The sequence below is a fragment of the Ailuropoda melanoleuca genome, chromosome 13 (assembly GCF_002007445.2).
Source record: "Ailuropoda melanoleuca isolate Jingjing chromosome 13, ASM200744v2, whole genome shotgun sequence".
NCBI lineage: Eukaryota > Metazoa > Chordata > Mammalia > Carnivora > Ursidae > Ailuropoda > Ailuropoda melanoleuca.
The window spans coordinates 20,225,150-20,250,715 of NC_048230.1; the positions used below are offsets into that span (position 1 = coordinate 20,225,150).

Here is a 25,566-nt window from a genome sequence, read left to right on the forward strand (position 1 = left end):
TTCTTCTAAGCAGATCCTAATTTACTACTTCTTGTAGCCCCAAACCTTGAGAATCCCTAAGATGGCATAGTCCTTTTCCTGGTTTAGGTACAGCTCTCTTGGTTGCTTTATTCTGTACTCCCAGATCCACAAATGAATTTGGGGAGGAGGACTTTTGTCAAACTGTTTATGTTTTGAACTCTTTAATTACTAAGTAATGTTTTTTTAAAGATTTTGTTTATTTGTTTGAGAGAGAGTGAGAGAGAGAGAAGGGAGCCTGACATGGGGCTGGATCCAGGACCCTGGGATCATGACCTGAGCCAAAGGCAGATGCATAACTGCCTGAGCCACCCAAGTGCCCCTATTTTTATTTTTAAAATATTCTATTTATTTATTTGACACAGAGAGAGGGAGGGAGAGAGAAAGCACAAGCAGGGGGAACAGGAGAGAGAGAAGCAGGATGCCCACTGAGCAGGGAGCCTGATCGTGGGGCTCAGTCCCGAGACCCTGGGATCATGACCTGAGCCAAAGACAGATGCTTAACCCACTGAACCTCCAAAGGACTCGTCAAATTGTTTTTCAGATAGTTTCAAAGGCATGTCATTTCTTCAGTTAAGATGAACTTGATTCTTTCTAGGGCTTTCTTTCTTTTTTTTTTTTTTTAAAGATTTTATTTATTTATTTGACAGAGATAGAGGACAGCCAGCGAGAGAGGGAACACAAGCAGGGGGAGTGGGAGAGGAAGAAGCAGGCTCATAGTGGAGGAGCCTGATGTGGGGCTCGATCCCATAACGCCGGGAACCCTGAGCCGAAGGCAGACGCTTAACTGCTGTGCCACCCAGGCGCCCCTCTTTCTAGGGCTTTCTGAATCCACAGTCTTGATGAATTTAAGTGTTAATAGAGTATACAGCAAGGACTTACGAGAGTGGTACTAAGGGCAGCCTCTATTTGTCTTCAGTGTCTTTGGTTCCACAAATAAGACCATCATTTTCCTAACTCCAAACAAGCTAATTTGCTTCACTTAGTAAATTTTTTTAAAAAGATTTTATTTATTTATTTATTTGACAGAGATAGAGACAGCCAGTGAGAGAGGGAACACAAGCAAGGGGAGTGGGAGAGGAAGAAGCAGGCTCATAGCGGAGGAGCCTGATGTGGGGCTCGATCCCATAACGCCGGGATCACGCCCTGAGCCGAAGGCAGACGCTTAACCGCTGTGCCACCCAGGCGCCCCCACTTAGTAAATTTTTATCAGATACTTCTATATTAGGCGTCGGTCACCAGCTCAGGGAATAGTCAGCAATTTTGTCCTTTAGTTTTAAGAGGGGAGGAAGTGATAGAGAATTGAGCTATTTCTTTGGTTTTCTTCTTCCCCCTAGAAATCAGCCTAGCATTTGAGATGCACAGAATAGTTGGCTATCCAATGCAGCTAATTTTATCAGCATATTTTATCAGCATATTTTATCAACATATTTAGTGTTGTACTTCATGTGATGTTGTCTTAGACACAAGGCAATAAATAATGGGTAGCTCCCAATGCATTACTAGTATTGATAGTTTTCTCAACTTTCTCAGATAACTTTCTCAGATAACTTCATCTAGTTACACTAATTCAAATTTATTTCAAATTTCATTTACTTTTTTCCTTATTATAATAGTAACATGTGCCTACTGTTAAAAAATATGGAAACAGGGGCGCCTGGGTGGCTCAGCCGTTAAGCGTCTGCCTTTGGCTCAGGGCGTGATCCCACCGTTCTGGGATTGAGCCCCACATCAGGCTCCTCTGCTTGGAGCCTGCTTCTTCCTCTCCCACTCCCCCTGCTTGTGTTCCCTCTCTCGCTGGCCATCTCTCTGTCAAATAAATAAATAAATTCTTCAAAAAAAATATGGAAACAAAAGTTTTTAATAAGAAGGAAAAAATTTTTACCTAGTATCTGTACCCACTTAATATAGCTAAAAATTTTTTTTGAGACCATATTTCATATGTAGATTTATAGTCTGATTTTTGTAATTTTTTCTACTTGTGTATGCATACATATATACATACACATATATTTATATATATAAATGAGTGCCAACAAGGGCAAAGAAAAAGTAAAAATCACTCATTATCCAACTACCCAGTGGCAGCCACTATCAAAATCATCATTGCCCTGACAAAGCTTTTTCTAACTATATTTTTTTAATCACCCATACTGTACTGGATTTTTTTTTTAAGTTTTTATTTTGATTCATTTTGTGAGAGAGTGCTTGTGCTCATAAGCAGGGGGAGTGGGAGAGGGAGAAAGGGAGAAGCAGGCTCCCCACTGAGCAAGGAGCCCAATGTGGGGCTTGATCGGAGGACCCCGGGACCATGACCCAAGCCAAAGGCAGATGCTTAACGACTGAGCCACCCAGGCGCCCCTGTACTGGATTGTTTTAATCCCCCGTCTCTTTGCAAAATATTTTGAATATTTTCCATTTCAGTAAATACCCTTCTACAGCACAGTTTTTAACTCCTGCATAATATTCTCTTATATGGGTATATAAGTGTAGTTTGCTTAATTTCCTATTTGAAGCATTTAAGTTGTTTGCAGTTTTTTGCAGTTATAAATGATGTCATGTGTACATTTATTTCTTTAAAAGTATATATATGTATTTTTTCCAATTTAACATGAGGATTTTCCCATGTCACTGAAAGTTCATTTTAAGTAAGTATTGTATGCTAACGTGGATATACTATTTTATTTTTCCTTTGATAGATTCAAAATCTCAGGGGAGATTTGTTTTTGGTAAATGGATCATTATCTGTTGTGGATATGTGTGTTTCTTAAAATGATGGTGACCAATAAAATAATTGGTTGCTGACCAGCTATTAATTCAAGTCCAAGTACAGTTTAAACTCAGAAATTGAGAATAGCAAGTTCTAGGACAGAGGTCTTTGGCAAACACTTGGGTTTTAACCATGTGGTAGAGCTCAAGCCTGTCAGTAGAGCCAAGATGCTCAGACTCTTAAATGGGTAACTCATGCTGGTGTGGCATTCACATTCTGTGTGACATTCTTTATCTCTCAACATTTACAAACAGACAAACAAAAAACGGGAAAAAAAAACAACCCTCAGAGTCTGGGGTAGTGATGAAGAGTGGGGTGTGGGGCACTGTTGAAGGGATAAAGAAGTCTTTTTTTAAATTTTAATTCCAGTTAGTTAGCATGCAGTGTTATATTAGTTTCACATGTACAGTAATAATGATTCAGCAGTTCCATATATTACTCAGTGCTCCTCAAGATGAATGTACTCTTTAATCTCCTTCATCTGTTTCACCCATCCCTCTGCCCACCTCCTGTCTGGTACCCATTTGTTTGTTCTCTGTAGTTAAGAGGCTGTTTCTTGGGCTCGCTCTCTTTCTCTCTTCGTCTTCCTTTGCTTGTTTGTTTTGTTTCTTAAATTCCACATGTGAGTGAAATCATGGTATTTGTCTTTCTCTCACTGGCTTATTTCACTTAGTGTAACATTCTCTAGCTCCATCCTTGTTGCAAATGGCAAGTTTTCATTCTTTTTTATGGCTGAATAACACTCCATTTTATATATATATATATGCATACATACATACATACATATACATACCACATCTGGATAAAGAGCTCTTGATTTGCCACAGCAAATATAATTTACATAACCCTATGTTCTCATCTGGTAATTGCTTTTATATTCATTCAGCCACTCTTGGTAGTGACATTTGTGCTACATCAAAATTCATAATAGTAAGTTAACGGAGATGAAACATGAAAATGTTTTAATATTGTAAAGCTAAGTGTTTCAGTGATAGAGTTCCCCAAGTGTGGTTGCTTTCATTGTGATTGCTTTCCACCGTAGCACAGGCAGGTGACTGTATGCCAAAAATGCTTTCTTATACTTGAATAGAATTTAAAATTTTAATTTTAATTTGAACACTCTCTGACTTCTCAGCACCTGAAACAACCTAAATCTCTCAGCATAATATAAAGCTGAGAGTATATATGTAATTTTGATTGGTATGGTGTTATTTTTTTTTTAATGGCTTGGATTCTGTTTCATTAGTTTTATAGCTGTAATATATTTTTAACAATGTGCTTTAAAAGTTAAAAAAATATTTTATTTTACTTTATTTCATTATTACTTTTTTAAAATGCAGATTCAGCCTCAGTAGGTCTGGTGTGGGGCCTCGGATTCTGCATTTCTTTCTTTTTCCCCCTCCCCTCCCCTCCCCTCTCCTCTCCTCCCCTCCTCTTCTCTCCTCTCCCCTCCCTTCTGGCCNCGACACAGAGAGAGACAGCAAGAGAGAGAATAAGCAGGGGCAGTGGGAGAGGAAGAAGCAAGCTTCCCGCTGAGCAGGGAGGTGATGTAGGGCTCGATCCCAGGACCTTGGGATCATGACCTGAGCTGAAGGCAGATGCTTAACTACTGAGCCACCGAGGCGCCCCAAAAATAAAATTTTAAAGAGGGAAATAAAAGTCGCTAAAAATCATCCTGCACCACAACATAACTTAGTATGTTTATATATTCTTTTTGCTTTAGGCCAAAAGCATGCATTTCAAGAGTCTCAGAGCTGTGTATAATGTATTGTTTTATTTGCTATATAATAATTGCTAACATTTTATTTTTTATTTTATTTTATTTATTTGAGAGAACAAGCAGAGGGAAGAGGGAGGGGGAGAAGCAGGATCCCCACTGAGCAGGGAGCCCAATTCGGGGCTCAATCCCAGGACCCTGGGATCACGATCTGAGCTGAAGGCTGATGGTTAACCAGCTGAACCACCCAGGCGCCCCAGTTGCTAACATTTTAAATACTTAGTATGTGTGAACACTTTGCTAAGTCTTTATGGAGAATAACTTAAAATTTATTAATTACGTACCATTGTCTCTCTTTTACAAAGAGATAGATATAGAAAAGAATACATAACTTACCCAGAGTCAAACATTTAGTGAATGGTAAACTCACTAATTTACCCTAATTCTTCTTCCTCCTCCTCCTTCTGTTACTGGTAAACTTTTTGTCAGGTTCTCTCTCTCTCTCTTTTAAGGTTTTACTTATTTGGAGGAGGAGAGGGGCAGAAAGAGAGAGAGAATCCTAGATTGCACTTTTAGCGCAGAGCTCAGCGCAGAGCTCGATCTCACAAACCTGAGATCATGACTAGAGCCAAAACCAAGAGTCAGACACTTAACTGACTGAGACACCCAGTTGCCCTAGGTTCTTTTTTTTTTTTCTTTTCCCCCAAAGACCTGGGTACTTTGCTCAAAAAGAACTGGGTCATTATTCGTAGCCATTGAACAACTGTATTTGTTTTTCTTTTTAAGTAGGCTATATGCCCAACATGGGGCCTGAACTCATGACCCTGAGATCAGGAGTCACATGCTCCACCAACTGAACCCACCAGGTGCCCCTCTTTCTTTCTTTTTTTTTCTTTCTTTTTTTTTCTTTCTTTTTTTTTTTAATATTTTTAAAAAATCCCCTCCCCCACCTTTTTTGGTTTTTTTTATTGAAGTGTAATTGACACACAATGTTACATTCGTTTCAGGTGTCCTGCGTAGCGATTCAATTATTGGACAACTGTTTTTAGTTATTTGCCACAGACCCCTTTGAAAAACCTGATAAAAGTTGTAGATTTATTTTTTTCCCAGAAAAGTGCGTTCTGCACAAATTTTTGCATGAAATTCAATCTGGACATGTCCTTCATGAAGACTATATGTGGACCCTAGAATAGTAATTATCACCTGGGTTACTTTTTAAAATGCAGATTACTTGGTCTCACTGCCTAAAGCTTGGAGTTAGACTTAGAATATGCCCCTTTAGCAGTATTTCAGATGATCTGGATGCAGGATGTTTTAAGAATATTGTGTACAGGGGCACCTGGGTGGCAGAGCGGTTAAGCGTCTGCCTTCGGCTCAGGGCGTGATCCCGGCGTTATGGGATCGAGCCCCACGTCAGGCTCCTCTGCTATGAGCCTGCTTCTTCCTCTCCCACTCCCCCTGCTTGTGTTCCCTCTCTCACTGGCTGTCTCTATCTCTGTCTTATAAATAAATAAAAAATCTTAAAAAAAAAAAAAAAGAATATTGTGTACAATACTGCATCTTTCCTGAGATTCAGAGTCTTGTTATTCCACTGCTGGTTTTGTGTGTGGGTTTTTTTGGGGTTTTTTGGTTTTTTTTTTTAAGATTTTATTTACTTGAGAGAGAGAGGGCGTGTGTGCACGAAGGGGTGGGGGTGCAGAGGTTGAGAGAGAAGCAGATTCCCCAATGACCAGGGAGCCCAATTTGGGGCTCTGTCCCAAGACCCGGAGATCATGACCTGAGCCAAAGGCAGACGCTAAACTAAGTGAGCCACCTAGGTGCCTCTATTACTGTTTTTTGTTTTTAGTTGTGTTTTTTTTTTTTTAAGATTTTTTAAATTTGTTTGACAGAGAGACAGCCAGCGAGAGAGGGAACACAAGCAGGGGGAGTGGGAGAGGAAGAAGCAGGCTCCCAGCAGAGGAGCCTGATGTGGGGCTCAATCCCAGAACGCCAGGATCACGCCCTGAGCCGAAGGCAGACGCTTAACGACTGAGCCACCCAGGCGCCCCTCTATTACTGTTTTTTAATAGAATTTTCCCTCTGCAAGTTTTTTTCTTAACCCATTTAAGAAAATGGCTTAAAATAAATTAATCATTTAAAGATTTCCCCATAACTCCCCTTTTTTTAATTAAATTAAGCTCAGTGCCTAGCATGGGGCCTAGCACAGGGCTTGAACTCACAACCCTGAGATCAAGACCTCAGCTGAGATCAAGAGTTGGACGCTTAACCGACTGAGCCACCCAGGTGCACCCCCCCCAATAATTCTTTTTATTTGTAGGATGAGCTTTCTGATGTTAGCCAAGGAGGATCTAAAGCTACCACTCCAGCATCAACAGCTGCATCAGATGTGGCCACAATTCCTACGGATACGCCCTTAAAAGAAGATAATGAAGGATTTGTGAAGATTGTAGATACACCAAATAAATCAGAGATAAGCAAGCATATTGAAGTACAGGTAGCCCAGGAAACTAGAAATGTTTCAACAGGTAGGTGACCCTAGTTCTTTACTTTCTAATAAAGATCATGTGGGTATGAAAAAATACATCTTGAGGGGTGTTACTGCTTTAGATTTATAAAATGATACTCATATAAGTAAGGTTAAAAGGGGTGATGATCAAATAAAGTTTTGGAGAGACAGATTTGGGGAACTGGGGGATTGGAGAGCCTAAAAGGCAGGAGAATAGTCTTCATCTTTAATTTCTCTGTATTTCATCCCTTAATTAGTAAAAAAAAATATAGGGAGTTCTATCCTGGGTTACAGTGGACCGTGTCCCAAGAAATACAAATAAAAACTTTGGTTATTTATCAGTTTTTGATATTCACTGTTAATTGAATATATGATATATTATCTAATCCTGTGTTTCCTAGAATCCACTCCTTAAAATTTTTTTAATAATCAAATGGTGCATTTATAACCATTGAAGCAACAGGATTTTCATATTAGGGACAGTATGTGATATATGCGTTGTTTATGTCATCTTGTCCTTTTTCTAAGGCTCTGCTGAAAATGAAGAGAAGTCAGAAGTTCAAGCAATCATTGAATCCACTCCTGAGTTGGATATGGACAAAGATCTCAGTGGATATAAAGGCTCAAGGTACTGTCAATGTCAAACGAAGACATTTTATCCTTTCCCCTCTCCCAGAAGCATACTATTATTCTCTGGTCTCTTGCCAGAAAAAAGGGCATTCAGATGTTTTGCTGAAGAAATGTTAGTATTATATTCTAGTTTCTATTTTTGAAACGGACATTAAATGTTTTGTGAAATGTTGCCTTTGCAGCATCAGGGATTAGGAAGGATAGGGGAAAAACACAGCCAAGGTGCAACCAGTACTTTCTGGAATTTGAGGAAACAACGAAACAAGAGTAGGGGAAGTAACAATTTGAGCAACCTTTGTTCCTTCTGCCAGATCAGGAAGAAGCATATATACTCACTTCAAAACTAATGATTTCAGGAGCCTGGCTGGCTCAGTAGAGCAGATCACTCTTGATCTCAGGATTGTGAGTTCAAGCCCCATGTTGGGTGTGGAGCCTACTCAAAAAAAAAAAAAACAAAACAAAAAAAGCCCCAAAGTGTAATGATCTCATTATTGGAAAAAATTAGTCTCATTTTACATGGGGAGGCTGTTTGGTGGTGGTGGGAAGAGAATTTTATGTATCGTCAATCTAAAACATATGAATGTTCAAGAATTTCACAAAGGAGCTACTGCCTTTCTTTTAATTTCCTCCATAACATCTATCCTTTAATAATGATGACCATAAAAATACATGCTGTTTATTGATCACTACAGTCATGGTTAAAAGCATGAACCTAGACTAAGATTATGTTGGTTCAAATACTGCCTTGGCTGAGGTATATTTTCTCCTCCAAAAAAGGGAATTATGAAAATACCTCAGATGATTATGAGTAAATGAATCAATGTATGTTAAATCATTGGCAAAGGGCCCAGTTCAATAAATGTTAGGTGGTATTATTGTCATCATCATCATTTAATATAATTTTAATTACAACCTTATGAAGTCAACGTCTTCATCCCCATTTTACAGATAAGCTCAGAAAGTGTAGTAACGTGTCCAAGATAACCTAGTTAGCAAGTGGAGCTGGCATTCGATCTAGAACTCTGATTTCAAAGGCCATGTCCTCTGAAAATAGTTTTTTCTTTATTGTTTATTTATTTATTTATTTATTTATTTTTTAAAGATTTTATTTTTATTTGACAGAGATAGAGACAGCCAGTGAGAGAGGGAACACAAGCAAGGGGAGTGGGAGAGGAAGAAGCAGACTCCTAGCGGAGGAGCCTGATGTGGGGCTTGATCCCACAACGCCGGGATCACGCCCTGAGCCGAAGGCAGGCGCTTAACCGCTGTGCCACCCAGGCGCCCCGACTTTATTGTTTATTTAAAAATGTAAGCAATGTAGAGGCACCTGGCTGGCACAGTTGGTTACATGTCCGACTCTTGATTGCGCCTCAGGTCCTGATCTCAGGTTCGTGAGATCGAGCCCTGCATGGGTCTTCGCGCCTCTTCATGCCGGGCGTGGAGCCTGCTTGGGATTCTCTCTCTCCCCATCCCCCTCTCCCACCACCTGTACATGTGCTGTCTCTTAAAAAAACAAAAAAACAAAGGAAGCAGTGCAGAGTATAAAAAGTGAAGTTCGCTCTTGATCCTCTCTTAAGCCTAAGGAGATGCCGCTGCTTATTAGCAGGTTGGTTGTCATTCTGACCCTCTTTAAAAATTAAAAAAATTTTTTATTAGGGGCGCCTGGGTGGCACAGCGGTTAAGCGTCTGCCTTCGGCTCAGGGCGTGATCCTGGCGTTATGGGATCGAGCCCCACATCAGGCTCCTCTGCTATGAGCCTGCTTCTTCCTCTCCCACTCCCCCTGCTTGTGTTCCCTCTCTCGCTGGCTGTCTCTCTCTCTATCAAATAAATAAATAAAATCTTTAAAAAAAAATTTTTATTAGACCAAATGCATGTATAATATTAAGGTCAAATGGTAATAATATAAACTATGAAGGGCGATAGTCGTCCCTTTCCCCTACCCACTCCCCATTCCCATTCTCAAGAGGCAGTGTCTCTTGCTTCTTCGTTCTCTCTTTTTTTTTCCTCCACAAAAGTGGTTCAGCTTCATTGCAGGGAAGTTGGGGGGGGGGGCCAGCAGGCTAAATAAGGGTCTCGGCAGAAACTGCCATCGCTGAGCAGGACTGCCAGGCCCTGCACCTGTCTGAAAGGCAGGAGAGGATCAGCATCCTGTCCCCTTTGGTCCGTCTTGGGGCCGAGGTAGGAAACAGCCTTTCTCTGTTTTCCCCAGGGTCTCCAACAGAGTGTCCACACTGTGCTCAGAGTTGAGGCAAACCTTCTTATTGGGCAGGTCATGTCAAACTCAACTCGCCAGCTTGTTGAGTGCCTGACTGACCGCATTAGAGCTGCCTTCACAGGTCACGTCCACAGAGAACTCGTGTTTCAGCATGACTGTGGACGTGGTGGTGGCAGCGGCCACATCTTAGTTCTCTTTTGCTGTTTTTCTTCAGGTGTCTAAATCACATCCTTATGCTTCTTTTCCTGGCTCCTCCTTCTGTGTCTCAGCTGGGATTCTGTAAGAAAATTAAGTCCTAATGCCCCGAGGCATCCTTTGTGTGTAATGAATTAGCTACACTCCTGTGCATCTAGAATTGAGAAAATATTCACTCAAATCATTTCTGTATTTTGTGGGTCAAATGAGGAACCTGGTTTTAGAAACACTGTGAGACTAGCTCTTGACTTTTTAGTGGAGGATGACAAGGATGCAGCTCCTCAGACCACCATCCTTCCTTTCATCCTCTCAATATAGTCCTCAGTTTTTGTTACGTTAACATTCATTGTTTAAATCATTATGACTATATAAATACTGATCACAGCTTAGCCACAGAATACACTGTGATTATGTTTCCTATCTTCAATAACTTTGTTTTTCTTAAATTAGTAAAAGCTGGTGGATTTTTGTTTTTGTTTTTTTTTTTGCTTAGGTTTCTACCTACCTATTATTAGTTCATGGACAGATACCTTGCGAATCATAAATGTAAACACTCTCAAAATGGCCAAGTATAAAGCCAGTTTCCTGGCACTCTCTCTCCGGAGTTTTCTATTTGCATTCTCCAGCCTAGGCTGTCGTGGGCTCTGGTCCTGGCATTTGCCCTATCCCACCGGGAATTCTTGTCACCTCTGTCCTCTGTTGTATCTTCTTCTGTTTCCTGGATCCCTGGTCATCTTGCTGCTGGTGCTTCCTTTTTAAGACTTATTTATTAATTCATTTTAGAGTGAGCACAAGTGGGAACGGGCAGAGAGAGAGGGAGAGAGAATCTCAGACTGCTGAGCCTGACATGGGGCTTGATCTCACAACTGTGAGATCATGACGTGAGCCAAAACCAAGATCAGAAGCTTAACACTGTGCCACTCAGGCACCCTTTGCTTCTTGATTTATGCCTTTGTTTTGACAGAACACGTTCTTTTTTTTTTTTTTTTTTTTAAGATTTATTTGAGAGAGAGCACATGCAAGAGGCGGGAGCAGAGGGAGAGAGAAAGAATCTCAGGCAGACTCCATGCCCAGCGCAGAGCCTGCTGTGGGACTTAATCTCACAACCCGGAGATCATAACCTGAGCCAAAATCAGGAGTTAGACGCTCAACCAACTGAGCCATCCATTGCCCCTTGACAAAACATATTCTTACTAGCATTCTGGGCAAAGGCTGCATGGAAAGTAAATTTTTTGGAGAACTTGAATATGACACATATCATTTGAAGACGTGATTGATAGCTTGGCTAACAGAATTCTAGGTTGGAAAATCTTCAGAATTTTTCCTTCAGAATTGTGAAGACATTGCTTAATTATCATGTTGAGTTTGAAGAGTTGCCATTTGGGTTCTTGCTTTTTTGTTTATTTTCTCTGAAAGCTTTTAGGATCTTTGCTTTATCCCTCATGTGCCCCCCTCCCTTTAAAAATTCATCAATCGTGTGCTTGATGTAAGGGTGTTCTTTTGTATCTTGTATGTGGTAAGTTCTTTCATCTGGAAATTCATAACTCCCAGTTCTGAGAAATTTTATTTCTCCTAACTGTTGTCTCCTCCTCTCTTTCTGGAATATCTATTAGGTGGTTATTGAACATCCTGGACTAACCCTCATAATTCCACCTCCCCCCTTCTATCTTTTGTTCTAATTTTGGGATGATTTCTTCAACTTTATCTTTCAACCCTCATTGATATTTTTCCCCCCCAAAAGTTTCTAAGGTTACTTTTTATAACATCCTGCTGTTCTTTTATGGATGCAGTGTTTAGTCTGAAAAAATTAGTTGTTGTTAAGTTTTTTCTGTTGCTTGCATTGTCTCTTTTGTTCTGAGTGCCTCTGTCATAGTCCATTTGTTTTTGGACTCCTTATTTTATTTATTTTTTTAAACAAATACTGTCTTTATTTTTTTTTTTAAGATTTTATTTATTTATTTGACAGAGAGACAGCCAGAGAGAGAGGGGACACAAGCAGGGGGAGTGGGAGAGGAAGAAGCAGGCTCCCAGCCGAGGAGCCTGATGTGGGGCTTGATCCCAGGAGCCTGGGATCACACCCTGAGCTGAAGGCAGATGCTTAACGACTGAGCCACCCAGGCGCCCCTGGACTCTTTATTTTATAATAAGGGCCTTCTTTAAAGGTCTAGTGCTCCGTGGCTGTTTTGCTGATACTTAAGTAATTGATGCTGATTCTCTGGTTTCCTGTTTTGAACATGTGAGGATGGCCTCCATTGTTTAGGGAGCGATGCTATGGGGAGGGGAGGTCTCTGTTCTGGAGGATTGGATCTCACTCATACTGCTTCTTGTGCTGTCTTTCATCTCAGCCTTCTGTTTTATGTTCTCCCTTGCATGCATTTTTCTGTAGATTGCTGGTTCCTTTAATGCCTGGGCCTTTCAGAGGTTCTGGCAGCATACTGAGTTCTTCCCTAAATCCTAGTGGTTTAGACTTCAGCTTTTTCTGGTCTGTCAAATCGGTTTCTACTGTTTGCCTGTTTTCCATTTTACAGAATTTTTTTCACATTTCATCTGCAATTTCTTTTTCTATTCCCTATGTCCTATTGGGTGGTAAATGACTATATTTAGTCTACCAAATTTAACTGGAAACCCATGCTGAGAGAGAGAGCAGGGGGCAGGGGCAGAGGGAGAGAGAATCCTAAGCAGACTCCACGCTGAGTACAGAGCCCAACATGGGGCTCCATTCCATGACCCTGAGATCATGACCTGAGCTGAAACCAAGAGTCCAACACTTAATTGACTGTGCCATCCAGGCACCCCAACTTTTTTCTATTAATATGACATTAAAGCACAAGCATACACATTTCCCCATTTCTTTGCATATCCCATGCTATAAAGGGCTTATATACACTGTTTTGTAACTTGTTAATTAATTAATTAAGATTTTTATTTGTCAGAGAAGACAGTGCACAAGCAGGGGCTCCTGGGTGGCTCAGTCGTTAAGTGTCTGCCTTCAGCTCAGGGCGTGATCCCGGCGTTCTGGGATCGAGCCCCACATCAGGCTCCTCTGCTGGGAGCCGGCTTCTTGCTCTCCCCCTCCCCCTGCTTGTGTTCCCTCTCTCGCTAGCTGTCTCTCTCTGTCAAATAAATAAAAATCTTTAAAAAAAGAGAGAGAGAGTGCACAAGCAGGGGGAGAGGCAGGCTACCTGCCGAGTCAGGAGCCCAATGCAGGACTTGATCCCAGGACCCTGGGACCATGACCTGAGCTGAAGGCAGATGCTTAACCAACTGAGCCACCCAGGCATCCCGTTGCTTTTTAAAAAACACCTTTATATAATGGGTTTCTTTAGTTTTTAACTATATAGTTAAAAATCTTTAACTTTTATGTATCCATAACTTATCTCTGACCTATTAATGATCAGTTAGGTCATTTCAACTTTTTTTTTTTTTTTAAAGATTTTATTTATTTATTCGACAGAGATAGAGACAGCCAAGCGAGAGAGGGAACACAAGCAGGGGGAGTGGGAGAGGAAGAAGCAGGCTCATAGCGGAGGAGCCTGATGTGGGGCTCGATCCCATAACGCCGGGATCACGCCCTGAGCCGAAGGCAGACGCTTAACCGCTGTGCCACCCAGGCGCCCCGGGTCATTTCAACTTTTAGCTTCTATAATAATGCTGCTCAGACCATTCTTTTACATTTGTAATTTCTTATGACAGGATTTTTGTAGGATGTTTTTGACATTGAATTCTTGGATCAGTGGGTATTTGTATTCTGAATTTTAACGGATACTATAATCGCCCTTAAAAGAAAAATAAAATGTCCATGCCAATTTATATCCAGACAACATAAAACATGGTAGTTAGTAAATATCATGGATTCTGAAGCCTGACTGTCTGGGTTTGAATCCTGCCTCTTTCTCTCATTTGCTGAATGATCTTGGCAAATTCCTTAATCTCTTTATTTTCCTATTCTATAAAATTGGGATAATAGCACCTCCTTTGTAAAGTAGGTGCGAGGATTTGTTAAGGTAAAGCGCTTATATGGTGCCTGATACAATGCAGAGTAATTCTCTGTTAGCTGTCATTTATTGTTTGTGTTTACTGGGATATGACCAAAAAATAAACATTCTATATTTTCTTTGACAGTTCTTTCTGCGGAGTTTAATGGAAACCTTTAGAAATCTTTTAAAATTACATTTTGTATTAAATGTAAATTACAGGTAGACAATTATTTGCCTGTTGTATTCACTTTACACTGTTGGAAAAGTCTGTAATATTTGTTGATTTGGTTGTGTTGTTTCTGTTGCATAGCACTCCCACCAAAGGCATAGAGAACAAAGCTTTTGATCGTAATACAGAATCTCTCTTTGAAGAACTGTCTTCAGCCGGCTCAGGACTAATTGGAGATGTGGATGAAGGAGCAGATTTACTAGGTATGATAGCTTATCTGAGGAAGTACCATACTGTTTTAAAAATAGATTTTTAAAATGACTTAATTGATCATTCTTTAAAATGTCCCTAACTCATCAGTAGCATAACAGTTATTACACTTTCAGGTAATTAATAGGAGTGTATTCTTTGAGATCATGAAAGTTTTAGATGAAAGCTTCTTTGTTTATGGATATCCCTCAAATTGAATTGCACTTTAATTTGTATTTTGAAATTCATACAGCACATTTTATTGAACACGTGCTATATTCCAAGAGCAGTATTGCACATAAGGAGCACAGTGATATATATATATGTGGTGGGGGTGCATCCAGGTGTGTGGATGTGTAGATGTGTAGATTGATAGGTAGGTAGTTCCTAGCTTAGACAGATTTCTTTAAATTCTGTTGACCTTAATTTAATAAGAAAATATAATACTTTTTTTTTCTGAGATTCACAGAATATTCTGTTTCAGCTCTATGGGAACTGTAGATTTTAGAGTTTGTGTTGAAGAACACCTGGTTTGAAAAGAATACTGCATCTTCCATTATTTATCTGGTGACCTTTGCCAAATAGCTTAACCTCTCCTGGCCTTAGTTTCTTTGTGTATAAAATGAAGGAGCCGGATTCTAGTTCAGGGGTTGAGCAAACTGTGGCTCATAGGTCCAAATCCAGCTCATCTCCTGTGTGTATGAATAAAGCTTTATTGGAACACAGCCACTCTCGTTTGTCTACTTATTGTCTGTAGTTGCCTTTGCACACAACAGCAAAGTTAAGTAGTCTGTAACAGAGATCGTATGGCTTACAGAGACTTAAAATATTTACCGTCTGACCCTTTACAGAAAGAATGTATAGACTCCTGCTCTAGGAGATCTCTGAAGTCTCTCTGAACAATAATTACATGATTCTGACTTAGGTCAGTTAGGTTTGGCGTACCTTTCTTGTAACTTAAGATCTTACAGGGATTGAAAGTCTTATAGTATTAAAAACCCATGCCTTTGGAATAGATACTGGTCTTAAAGAAATTTATGTAATTAGCGTAATTATAATACAGATTACAGTGTTCTCAAAAGGTGCTGTTCGTCAATTTTTGTGAATATGGAGTGGGATTGCTTGCATTAATTTGTGTTATTATTGATTACCATTATGTCCTCAAAAGTGTGAAGTATTTTTTGCGGGAAACATAGGTTCTGCCTAAATGGAGTTCACAGTCTTATCTAGTAAGATAGATTGAAAGTTTATTATAAATAAAATTTCTGAGTTAGACATAGACTCCCACCATTAAAGTGTAAGTCACGTATTGGAAGCAATTGAATGAGTTTGCATTTCTCAAGGAGGGCTAAAGATTAATCCTTAAGGAACACCCCATTTTTAAATTTACACATTAACTTTAGTTAACATTCAATTAATGAAAAGATCCTTTTATGAAACTGAGTCACTGGCAAAATTGAAGGGTAGATGCAAAAAATGTTAGAAGAATTTTTAAGTGTTTAAATTTATATTCAAATTTATATACAGTAAAAATCACTCTTTATGATGAATTTTTTGACCTTTGATAAAAGCATGGAGTTGTATAATCACTACCGGAATCAATATACAACCCCCCCAAAATTCCTTCATGCTGCTCCTTTGTATTTAACTAGAATGAAGTACTTTTTAATGCAGTTTGTATACTCTGCTCCTTCATAATCCACTATTGAATAATACAATTTTTGAGGTTGGTGGTCCCAAGCTTTCCTTTTTGTAAAGAGTTAAGAAGACACAGAGTACTTAGAAATAATTGTGGTCTTTTAAAATCCTGTGTTTTCTGAAAGCTTCCATTCTTTAAGTCAGGAAATTAAGCATAATGAATAGGTTAAAAGCAAAATCCTGCTACTCTGGTTTTCTTTCTACTTTGAAAATAAGAAATAAACTGTAAACTAGTATCTTGTCCCTTTTGCAAATATTGATATATTTATCTCTAGAATGTTCCAGATTAGAAGTTTTTACTGTATTACCTTAAGTGTAGTGACTTAGGCCTGCATGAATACCTTTTGGCCAAAGATGGTAAATGAAATTTCCAAGGCACTTATTTGTTCCCTGGCTTCTCTTCTATACAGTTTCATGATCATAATTGAGGTGTAATACTAAATGGAAGATAGTGAAACTAACAAAATTGTTTTCCAAAGTCCTTTAATTGACCTTGGTTTGATAAATAAGTACATAGTCCATTTCTGTAACTCATTTTCTTAATTACAATATTACTGTAAAACTCTTCTCTTGTTTGAGGATATAAATTTTTGCAATCATTATGCATATACTCCACACTTAGATTATTTTTTTCTGATTTTAATAATTTTAAAGAGGTAAACTCCTCCCCACCCCACTCCCCATTTGCCCTTGTCTGTTGACTTTATTTTCATTGATTCTTTTTTCCATTTACTTTAGTCATGTACTCCCTACAACCACACTCTGGAACTTGGAAATCATACATCCTACTCTTGGGATTTTCTTTCTCTTGGTTATCTGTCTATATTTTCAGCTTCACTATCTTTACTTCTTCTATTATCATTTAAACATGTTCAGATCTTTTCCATTTAAAAATGAAAGTACTGCTATCCTCTGCCCCTCTATCTATAGTACCTTCGTCACTTATCACTCCCTTTCCTTCCATTTCTGGTCACACCTTTATGTAATAATATGGAAGAGGTATGTTATGTGTCTGATACTATTCTAGATGCTTGTGATATATGAGTGAACGAAGCAGACTTGTTGAAAAAGTGTAGCTGCTTTTAACTGGCAGGATTTCCCCTTTCCCCCCCTGTATCTCATCCCCTGTAGTCTGTGGGCATTCTTGCCCGTGTCCTACATGGCATGAAACAACCTTCTTGTTTGCTCTATCCTGCGGTTCCTTCTACGTTCTTTCACAGGACTTCTCAGATAACATTTGTCTTTAACACGATCTTTGCTGGATTTCTGTGATAAACAGTCTTTCCTGCCTCTGATTATTTTTTTTCAGTCTTTGCAGGTTCCTCTTCCTCTGCCCTTCTTTCAGGATAGCAGTGTCCCAGGCCTGCTTTTTTGTTTGGGAAGTCTTATTTGCTCTTGTTTCTTGGCTTTCATGGAAAATTGCTACACAGTTTTTATCTCCTTCCAGCACCTTTTTCTAGAGCCCCAGGCTGTTACTTCAAAACAGCCCGAGACACCTCTAAGATGATTTGTAGGGCTTTACACTCGATGTGCCTAAAGCTCAGTTTATCATGATCACTGTCCTGTTCAGGGCTGTTCTTAGTCCAGCCTGTACTGTCTCAGTGAATGCCTCACCATCCATCCACTCAGTTCTCCATTCAAAATCTCTCCCACTTCCCTCAGAACCAATCACCAAGGCTTGTGTACTCCTTTTCTTAGAAACAAACAAACAAACAAACAAAAAAACAACTGCATATCTAACTCTTTATATCTCCTTGCCTCTGCTTAAATGGCATATCCTCCTGTTGGAATTCTGCCTTGGTTCCCCAGCTAAAGCTTAGTTGTCCCTGAAGTGTATTCTCGTGGAACTCATTTTCTTTATTATGCCACTCTTTATACTTTACTGTAATTTTGTGTGTACTCATCTCTCTGGGTAGGCTCTAAGCTCAATGTGGCCAAGACAACTTTGTCCCTTGCTTACTATTGAGTCTTCAGCACCATAGCACAGCAATTAAGTGAATGGATTGCTAAATAGTTGTAATGGTTTTATTTCACCTCTAATTCTGTGATTCTTCACCTTTTAGGATTAGAACTCCTTTAGGGCAGAATTTGTAAGAAAGCAGTGTACTTTTGGAAAAATGCATGTGCAGGTAGACAAAGTCGTGCATACTTTCTCAAGGGATTAACAGACAATTTGGAGGCCCAACTATGGACCTAGCTTTAGGGTTGATGCAGAAATCCAAATGAGACTTCTGTGATTTTAAAATTTGCCAGGCAGTTTTTTGCTTGTTTTAATAGGTAAAGTTCCCAAATATGTTAGACCTGAGTTTATGTTTGGTTGAAACCTTGACTAGAAATGGGGCCACCTCCAAGTTATGTTTTTTTAATAGTTATGAGTTAGTTTTTTTTTTTTAAAGATTTTATTTATTTATTCGACAGAGATAGAGACAGCCAGCGACAGAGGGTACACAAGCAGGGGGAGTGGGAGAGGAAGAAGCAGGCTCATACCAGAGGAGCCCGATGTGGGGCTCGAACCCATAACGCCGGGATCACGCCCTGAGCCGAAGGCAGACGCTTAACCGCTGTGCAACCCAGGCACCCCTATGAGTTAGTTTTTATCAATACATTTCAAAATGAAAAGTTTGGACAATCCTATTGACCATATATTAAATTTGTACATGAGATTTTGAGGGAACTCTTCACTGAGAATGTGTAAACTTTAGAAGCCACATTATCAGATATGATTCCCATATAGTACATATTTCACAATTTTTTCTTATTTATAATATTTATACTTTATTGTATTTAATCGTTTCTCTACATCTTTTAAATTTTATTGTCTCCTCTCATTGAAATGATTGAGCATAGATCTTGCTTTCTGAAAACAATCTAATTATGATTCTCATTCATTTTTCTCTTGGGCTGCTTACCCAGGGGAATATTCTGGTGTGTATGCTTTTAAATACTTTAATATAATTGCTTTTTAAGCAAGGTGCTCCTGGCTGCTGTTCTCATGTAATGCTTTCTCATCATTGTTTTCTGCTCAACTATTTTTTTTTTGCCTTCCATATATTTTCAGCTTTTATGCTTCTCTCCCTACTTGCTTGAGAGTTTATAGCAAACATAGTCATTACATAAGCTTTTTTCAACCAATCTAAACCTATTTCTTTTCACTGTATTGCTTTATTGAAAGTAAATATTAGTCCAGAGCAAATATTTCAGCATATCTTGCCAAAATTCATTTTGGAATTGGAATTTAGTTTGTCTTTATTTTCACCTTTTGGAGAATACATAGATGATTAAATAAGCTACTGTGTGTGATATTTAATTCTTCATGGTAGAAGTAACCTGATCTTTGAGAATATTTGAGATAATTATAATACAGACAAAATATGAGTCTCTATGTGAACATTGAATTTTTAGCATTCCTACGTTGGTTTTGTTTTAAATTATCTCTAAGTCATTTGAAATACTACCTTTTAAAAAATCAAGGGGCATGTTAACTCCTTTCCCTTATATAGTTTTCTTAGGATTTGCTTCCTGTATAGCTGGGTGATATGAATATTACTTCTTCCATTGTATGTAGTTTTCCAACATTAGCTTAGGATAAGTGAATGGTGGGTCTTTTGCTTTGCTTTGTTTTGCCTTTTTGTTTTTGTAACTTTTTGAGATAATTCCCTATTGTGTTGTTTTATTTCTTCAGTTTCTTTTAAGTAGCAAATTAAATAGCTTTCTTCTCCTTAAAGATCATTGCATTGGATCTTACACTGAATGCTCTATCTGCCTTACAGTCCTCATTAAATTATTAAACAGGATTCTGTAAAGTAACAACTGAACATTATCATTTCAGAGGTGGCACTTTGAAAGAACTTTTATATTATTGATGTGGGATTTTCAATCTAATTATTCATTGTGCAAAAGAATTGGTAAAGCATTTTTTTTTAGGTATAACATATCAAAGATCATCCTTATGAATGGAGGAAATCATCTTAATTTCTGTCTTTTGCACATCATTATGCATTAAATCATAACACTGTGATTCCAGGTGTATTTCATATCATGCATAAAACTTTACAGATTAATAATCTATTTTCATGCTGTTTCTTACATAAAACATTTCTTGTTCTTTGTTTTTGCTTTACATGGAATGCATGGGCTTTAAGACCATAATTTCTTTGGTAAGGTTTCATCTGCATTGGGGTTCCGTCTTTCTTTGGCCTTATTCCTGCCTTTCTTTCTTAGTAAGACCTAATTTTTAGGCAAAAGCCTACAATACCAGCTGTGATTTGGAAATGATTTCTGATCTGTATTAATGCTTACTCTTTTTTTCTAAATATTTTACTGCTACTTTTTAGAATATTTGGCAGAAAAGTCTTGATCGTTTTGAAATAATTATCTATGAGAAATAACATATAGACTAATAGTTACAAAGAATTGGCTAACAAAATGTTTAGCTTTGTTTTGTGATGGATAATTCTTTATAATTTTATAACCTATACAAGTAGATATATCAAATGTAATTATAGACAAAATAAGGTTACTAAAGGACAGATAAAATTTATAAATTAAAATTTGAGTCTCTATTATAATACAAGTTTATACAATTTTTGATAAATTTTTTGAAAGGTTTTATATATTTATTTTTTTTTTGGTAGGAATGGGTCGTGAAGTTGAGAATCTTATATTAGAAAATACACAACTGTTGGAAACCAAGTAAGTACATACAAAATTTTTAAAAAGATTTTATTTATTTATTTATTTGACAGAAAGAGAGAGAGAGCACAGGCAGGGGCAAGGGGCAGAGCAGAGGGAGAAACAGGCTCCCCGCTGAGCAGGACCCTGGGATCATGACCTGAGCCAAAGACAGACGACGCTTAACCCACTGAGCCACCCAGGCACCCCAGTATATACAGAATTTTAATAAGGAACACAAGATACTGCATTTTCTCCTCTGAGTCAGTGACCCTTGTTCAGTTTAACGCAGCATGTGACTACAGTCTAGCTACCCTGTCTTGTTCCCCTTCTCTGTGTTTGGGTGTGCGCGCAACACACACGAGGAAATGGGCAATATGACCTGATTTCCCTGAGAGAGAGGTTTTTGTTGCTCTGTTTTTTGCAAAAATAGATTTTCATCGCTTTTCCACCCTGCAAGTATTCATGCCTTCTTAACCTTCTTGGATATGTCATATGCTTTTTTTTGCTCCCTCCCCTAGGATGCCTGTTTTACTATCTTTTCTTCTGGGGTTTCTTTATTTCTACATAAATGTTTTGATCTATACCCAGCCCAGCTCTCCTCCATAGTTGTCGGTTTTCAGGTATAATTTGTGGTGCCTTAGACCTCAAACATATTGGAGTCATGTTTTGTGGGGCAGGTCCTGAGTCCTGTGGAAAAGCAGCCCAGCTCCCTTTGTTAATTTGTTGTGTCAGAACAACTTTGGAACATCTAGGTAGATCCAAACTAGAATCCAGTTATGAGGCATTATGCCCACCTGTACCCAAAAGAACTAGATCTTGGTTTTTTTTCCCCAAGAACATTATATCAAAAAACAATGATGTACTATACCTTGGCTAATTGAATTTAAATTAAATAAAAAAAAAATCCCTCCCAGGTGCCCCCCCAAGTTTAGACTTTTTTTGTCATCAGTTATTAAAGGTAAATTCAAAGATAAATTTACTTTGTTGATTAGGTAATATTTATTTCAGAGTTTAACAACAGCACTCTTATGGATGCTATTCTGTAAAAGTTTAATCTTAGTTAATTGTGGTAATTTTTATTAGTTGGTGGTCTGCTTTGCTTTACGTGTTTATTCTTTGGTAAGCGGGAAGAGTAAAAACTTGGATGGTTGTGTGTTTTTTTATCTTTATCTACAAACAACACCAGGTAGAATATTTTAAAATATTCAGTTATTCAGTTTTGACTGTATAGTTACTTTCGTCTGTAAAAGAATAAGCTGAAAGACAGAAAGAGTATTCATTTGTAACGAAATATGTGTTTCTTAGACATGCTTTGAATGTAGTGAAGAATGACTTGATAGCGAAGGTGGATGAGCTGACCTGCGAGAAGGATGTGCTGCAGGGGGAGCTGGAGGCAGTAAAGCAAGCCAAGCTGAAGCTTGAGGAGAAGAACAAGGAGCTGGAGGAGGAGCTTAGGAAGTAAGTTTTCTCTGTGGTGTTCTGAACCCGGCTGTCTTTGCCAGTGGGCCACCAGCGGTCACGGGTGTCCCCCCGAGGCCAGCCGTCGTCGCCGTCTCCAGCGGGTGAGGAGCACGCGCTGCCAGGATCGGGAGGGGCCCGAGTGCCTGGTGGTGGCTGTGCTGTAAGCACACCCCTCCGCTTGCCCAGCTTTGTCACTGTCACTTTTTGTGGCTGTCACCATGTGAAAAAAGTTAGTAGAACCGTTCTAAAATTTGCTAATAAGGAAATTAGAAACATTCTTTTCCTTCACCCAGCTTTCTTTAATACTTGTTTTTTTCTGAGAATAGTGCTGCGCTAATGTCCCCTACGTGAAGGCAGCTAAATACTCTGGAAAGAGAAGAATAATCATTTAGTGTTGATTCAAATTTTTGACCTACTCTTTCATTCCTTGAAAAGACGAACGCAGCTCAAATAACATGTTCTTTTTTCCCCCCACCAGAGCTCGCGCAGAAGCCGAAGATGCACGGCAAAAAGCAAAAGATGATGATGATGTAGGTTTATGATTTCACGTTTTTTTCTTACTACATTTGGTTTTTAAGAAAATCCTGCTAATTGAGCTTTGGATATAGCATTATAAAAAGTCAGAAGATCTCTTTGTGGCCACGAGTAGGATAGCTCATGCTCCCACATCTTACCCAGAGGCTGAGCTTTCTCGCTAAATGTGGTGTCCTCTTTTTTTTTTTTTTCCTGTGACTCTGTGCTGTGACCTTGTTTGCATGTTCAAGCTCAAGGACCAGCTGAAACATTTTGGGTTTTATTACTGTTTGTTTTGTCTCAGATTTTGACTTAGAAATGTGAAAGCTTAAGTATAAAAGTTGTTTAATAGTATTAAACACAAAAACGATGAATTCTAGAACTTTAGTAGTAGGCAGTCAGCTTATATTGTTTTCAATATATGGAAATACAAAAGACTAAATATGAGTTTTTACCAATATAATTATCATCATATTAACTCTGTTGGTAGCTAGATTATCATTCCTGTAACAGGTGTTTGCTGGTCAAGCATCAGACTTGAGATATGTGGGTGCCATGTACAAAATGATTATTTAATGCCCCTGTAATCTTGCTTTTTTTTTTTAATGTGTAATACTTGGTAAATAACAAAAATATATGTAACATATGTAAGTTTAGAAACATAACAAATTAACGTAATGAACCCACCACCTAACCTAAGAACTAGAATATTATCAAACATTTTTTTTTTTAAAGATTTTATTTATTTATTTGACAGAGATAGAGACAGCCAGCGAGAGAGGGAACACAAGCAGGGGGAGTGGGAGAGGAAGAAGCAGGCTCACAGCGGAGGAGCCGCTTAACCGCTGTGCCACCCAGGCGCCCCAGAATATTATCAAACATTGAAGCTACCCTATGCCCCTCCCCTCCAGAGAGACCACTATCCTATATTTATCATTTTCTTCCCTTTCAAAAAAATGATTTTATCAGGGCGTCTGCTTGGCTCAGTTGGTAGAGCATGTGACTCTTGATCTTGGAGTTGTGGTGAGTTCAAGCCCCATGTTGGGTGTAGAGCTCACTTAAATTTTTTTTTAAAAATAATTTTATCATATCACACATATATGTATCCCTACAAAATATGGTTTAATTTTCATTGTTTTTTATTTCATACTTGGAGATTTACTTCTATCTAGCATCACGTTTGAGATTCACCTACATTGTAGTGCTGGGAAGTTATTCATGTTCACTGCTTATAATATCCCATTGTACGACTGTATTACAGTTTATGTATTTGTTTTCCTATTAATGGATATTTAGGTTATTTTCAGCTTTTTACTACCACAAACAATGCTGTTGTTAGGAACATTATGGCACAAGTCTCCTGGTTCTTCCAGGGCTTATACCTAGGAGTGTCATTGCTGCACTGCAGACTCAGTCCTTGAATCCTCCGTTGTTTGATTTTGTTTAAAAGAGAGGCAAAGTTCGCAGCAGGAGGGAGGAAAGGAGGAGGTCCCCGAGGGCTAAATTCAGCCTCTTTCTTACTGTCCCACCCTTCAGCAAAACAGAAGCCCTGTAGTTAAACCAGTCTTCCTCCCCAGAAGAGCATTTAGGAATTACTGTAGAAAGAAGTTGATTTGAGCATGCTCCTTTGGGTCTTACCGTACTCATATCCTTTACTCTCCCAAAGAAGAATTCTAGTTAATACACTTGTCTCCAGCTTGTTGTATTTCTGTTGGCTTTTTAATGACTCTTAGAATTGGGTGCCTTGGTCCCTAGCCAATATATGTAGGTGATGGGTAGTTTGAGATAAGTGAACCCCTTTCGGAACTAACTTGTAACAAATTTCTGAATAATTAGCATTTGTTATAGAACATCAACTTAAAATAATGTTGTTAGAGGAACATTTCCAGGCAAGCGTGTTAAATCTATATAGATTAACTTTGTTAATCTTTCTTGGTTTTAGTTCAGAATCTATACTGTTCTTTGTATTTCCTTTATAGTATGTTCAAATATCTGTATTTTATTCAGAAATTAAATTGTTTACCTCTTTTCAGTCATAAGCAATTACTAAAATCTCTTTATTGATTTTATTTTTATATAAGGTTATTTTTCTTTAAATGATCCAGTAGATTACAAATTAAATGTTCCAAAGCTTTAAGATTTTGCTTAAGTTTAACATAACAACAAAAACAGATACAGGCTCTCAGAGTGATCTGCAGTTTTCTTTTTGTTATAGAGTGATATTCCCACAGCTCAGAGGAAGCGGTTTACTAGAGTAGAAATGGCCCGTGTTCTAATGGAGAGAAACCAATATAAAGAGAGATTGATGGAGCTTCAGGAAGCTGTTCGATGGACAGAGATGATTCGGTTCGTATGAGAAGTGCCTGTTGGTGCTCTTCCAGTATTGTTTCCTAGGTTTGAATATTCCTTCACTTAGAACTGGAGTCCAGCCTTGGGGATCCAAACCTCTTACACTGTTTACTAGGAGATAATTTCTAAAGTAACTCTAGGAATTAGGGACAGAATGTGATCAAAATGAGTGCCTTTTGGGTAAAGTGCCCTTAGAGAATGTTCCCATGACCTCTAAAAGGTAATTGTTATTACTTAGGAATGATGGTCATTTTTCAAAATATAGAAATTGACACTACTTTTACAGTAATGTCAGGGAAAGATACAAATTTCAAGTGCCACCCAGAAAACTAAGTCATTTTTACTCCATGTCTTTCTGTAAAATACTCTTGTCCAGTTTCCCCCCTTTCTGGCTATTCATGCAAAATGTACCTTCCATTGACAT

General features: G+C 38.6%; 1 protein-coding gene across 4 annotated transcripts in view; it reads left to right on the top strand.

The window, feature by feature from the left end:
- The window catches only part of SPAG9 (sperm associated antigen 9), a 97,984-nt gene that overhangs the window by 40,445 nt on the left and 31,973 nt on the right, over positions 1-25,566 (top strand). For all 4 annotated transcript variants that reach the window (XM_034641522.1, XM_034641521.1, XM_011233310.3 and 1 more), the window contains 7 exons: positions 6,823-7,030; positions 7,540-7,639; positions 14,340-14,461; positions 20,780-20,837; positions 22,125-22,277; positions 22,759-22,810; positions 25,009-25,139. In XM_034641522.1, coding sequence (XP_034497413.1) covers positions 6,823-7,030; positions 7,540-7,639; positions 14,340-14,461; positions 20,780-20,837; positions 22,125-22,277; positions 22,759-22,810; positions 25,009-25,139 — 824 coding nt within the window. The remainder of the gene's footprint in view (positions 1-6,822; positions 7,031-7,539; positions 7,640-14,339; positions 14,462-20,779; positions 20,838-22,124; positions 22,278-22,758; positions 22,811-25,008; positions 25,140-25,566) is intronic.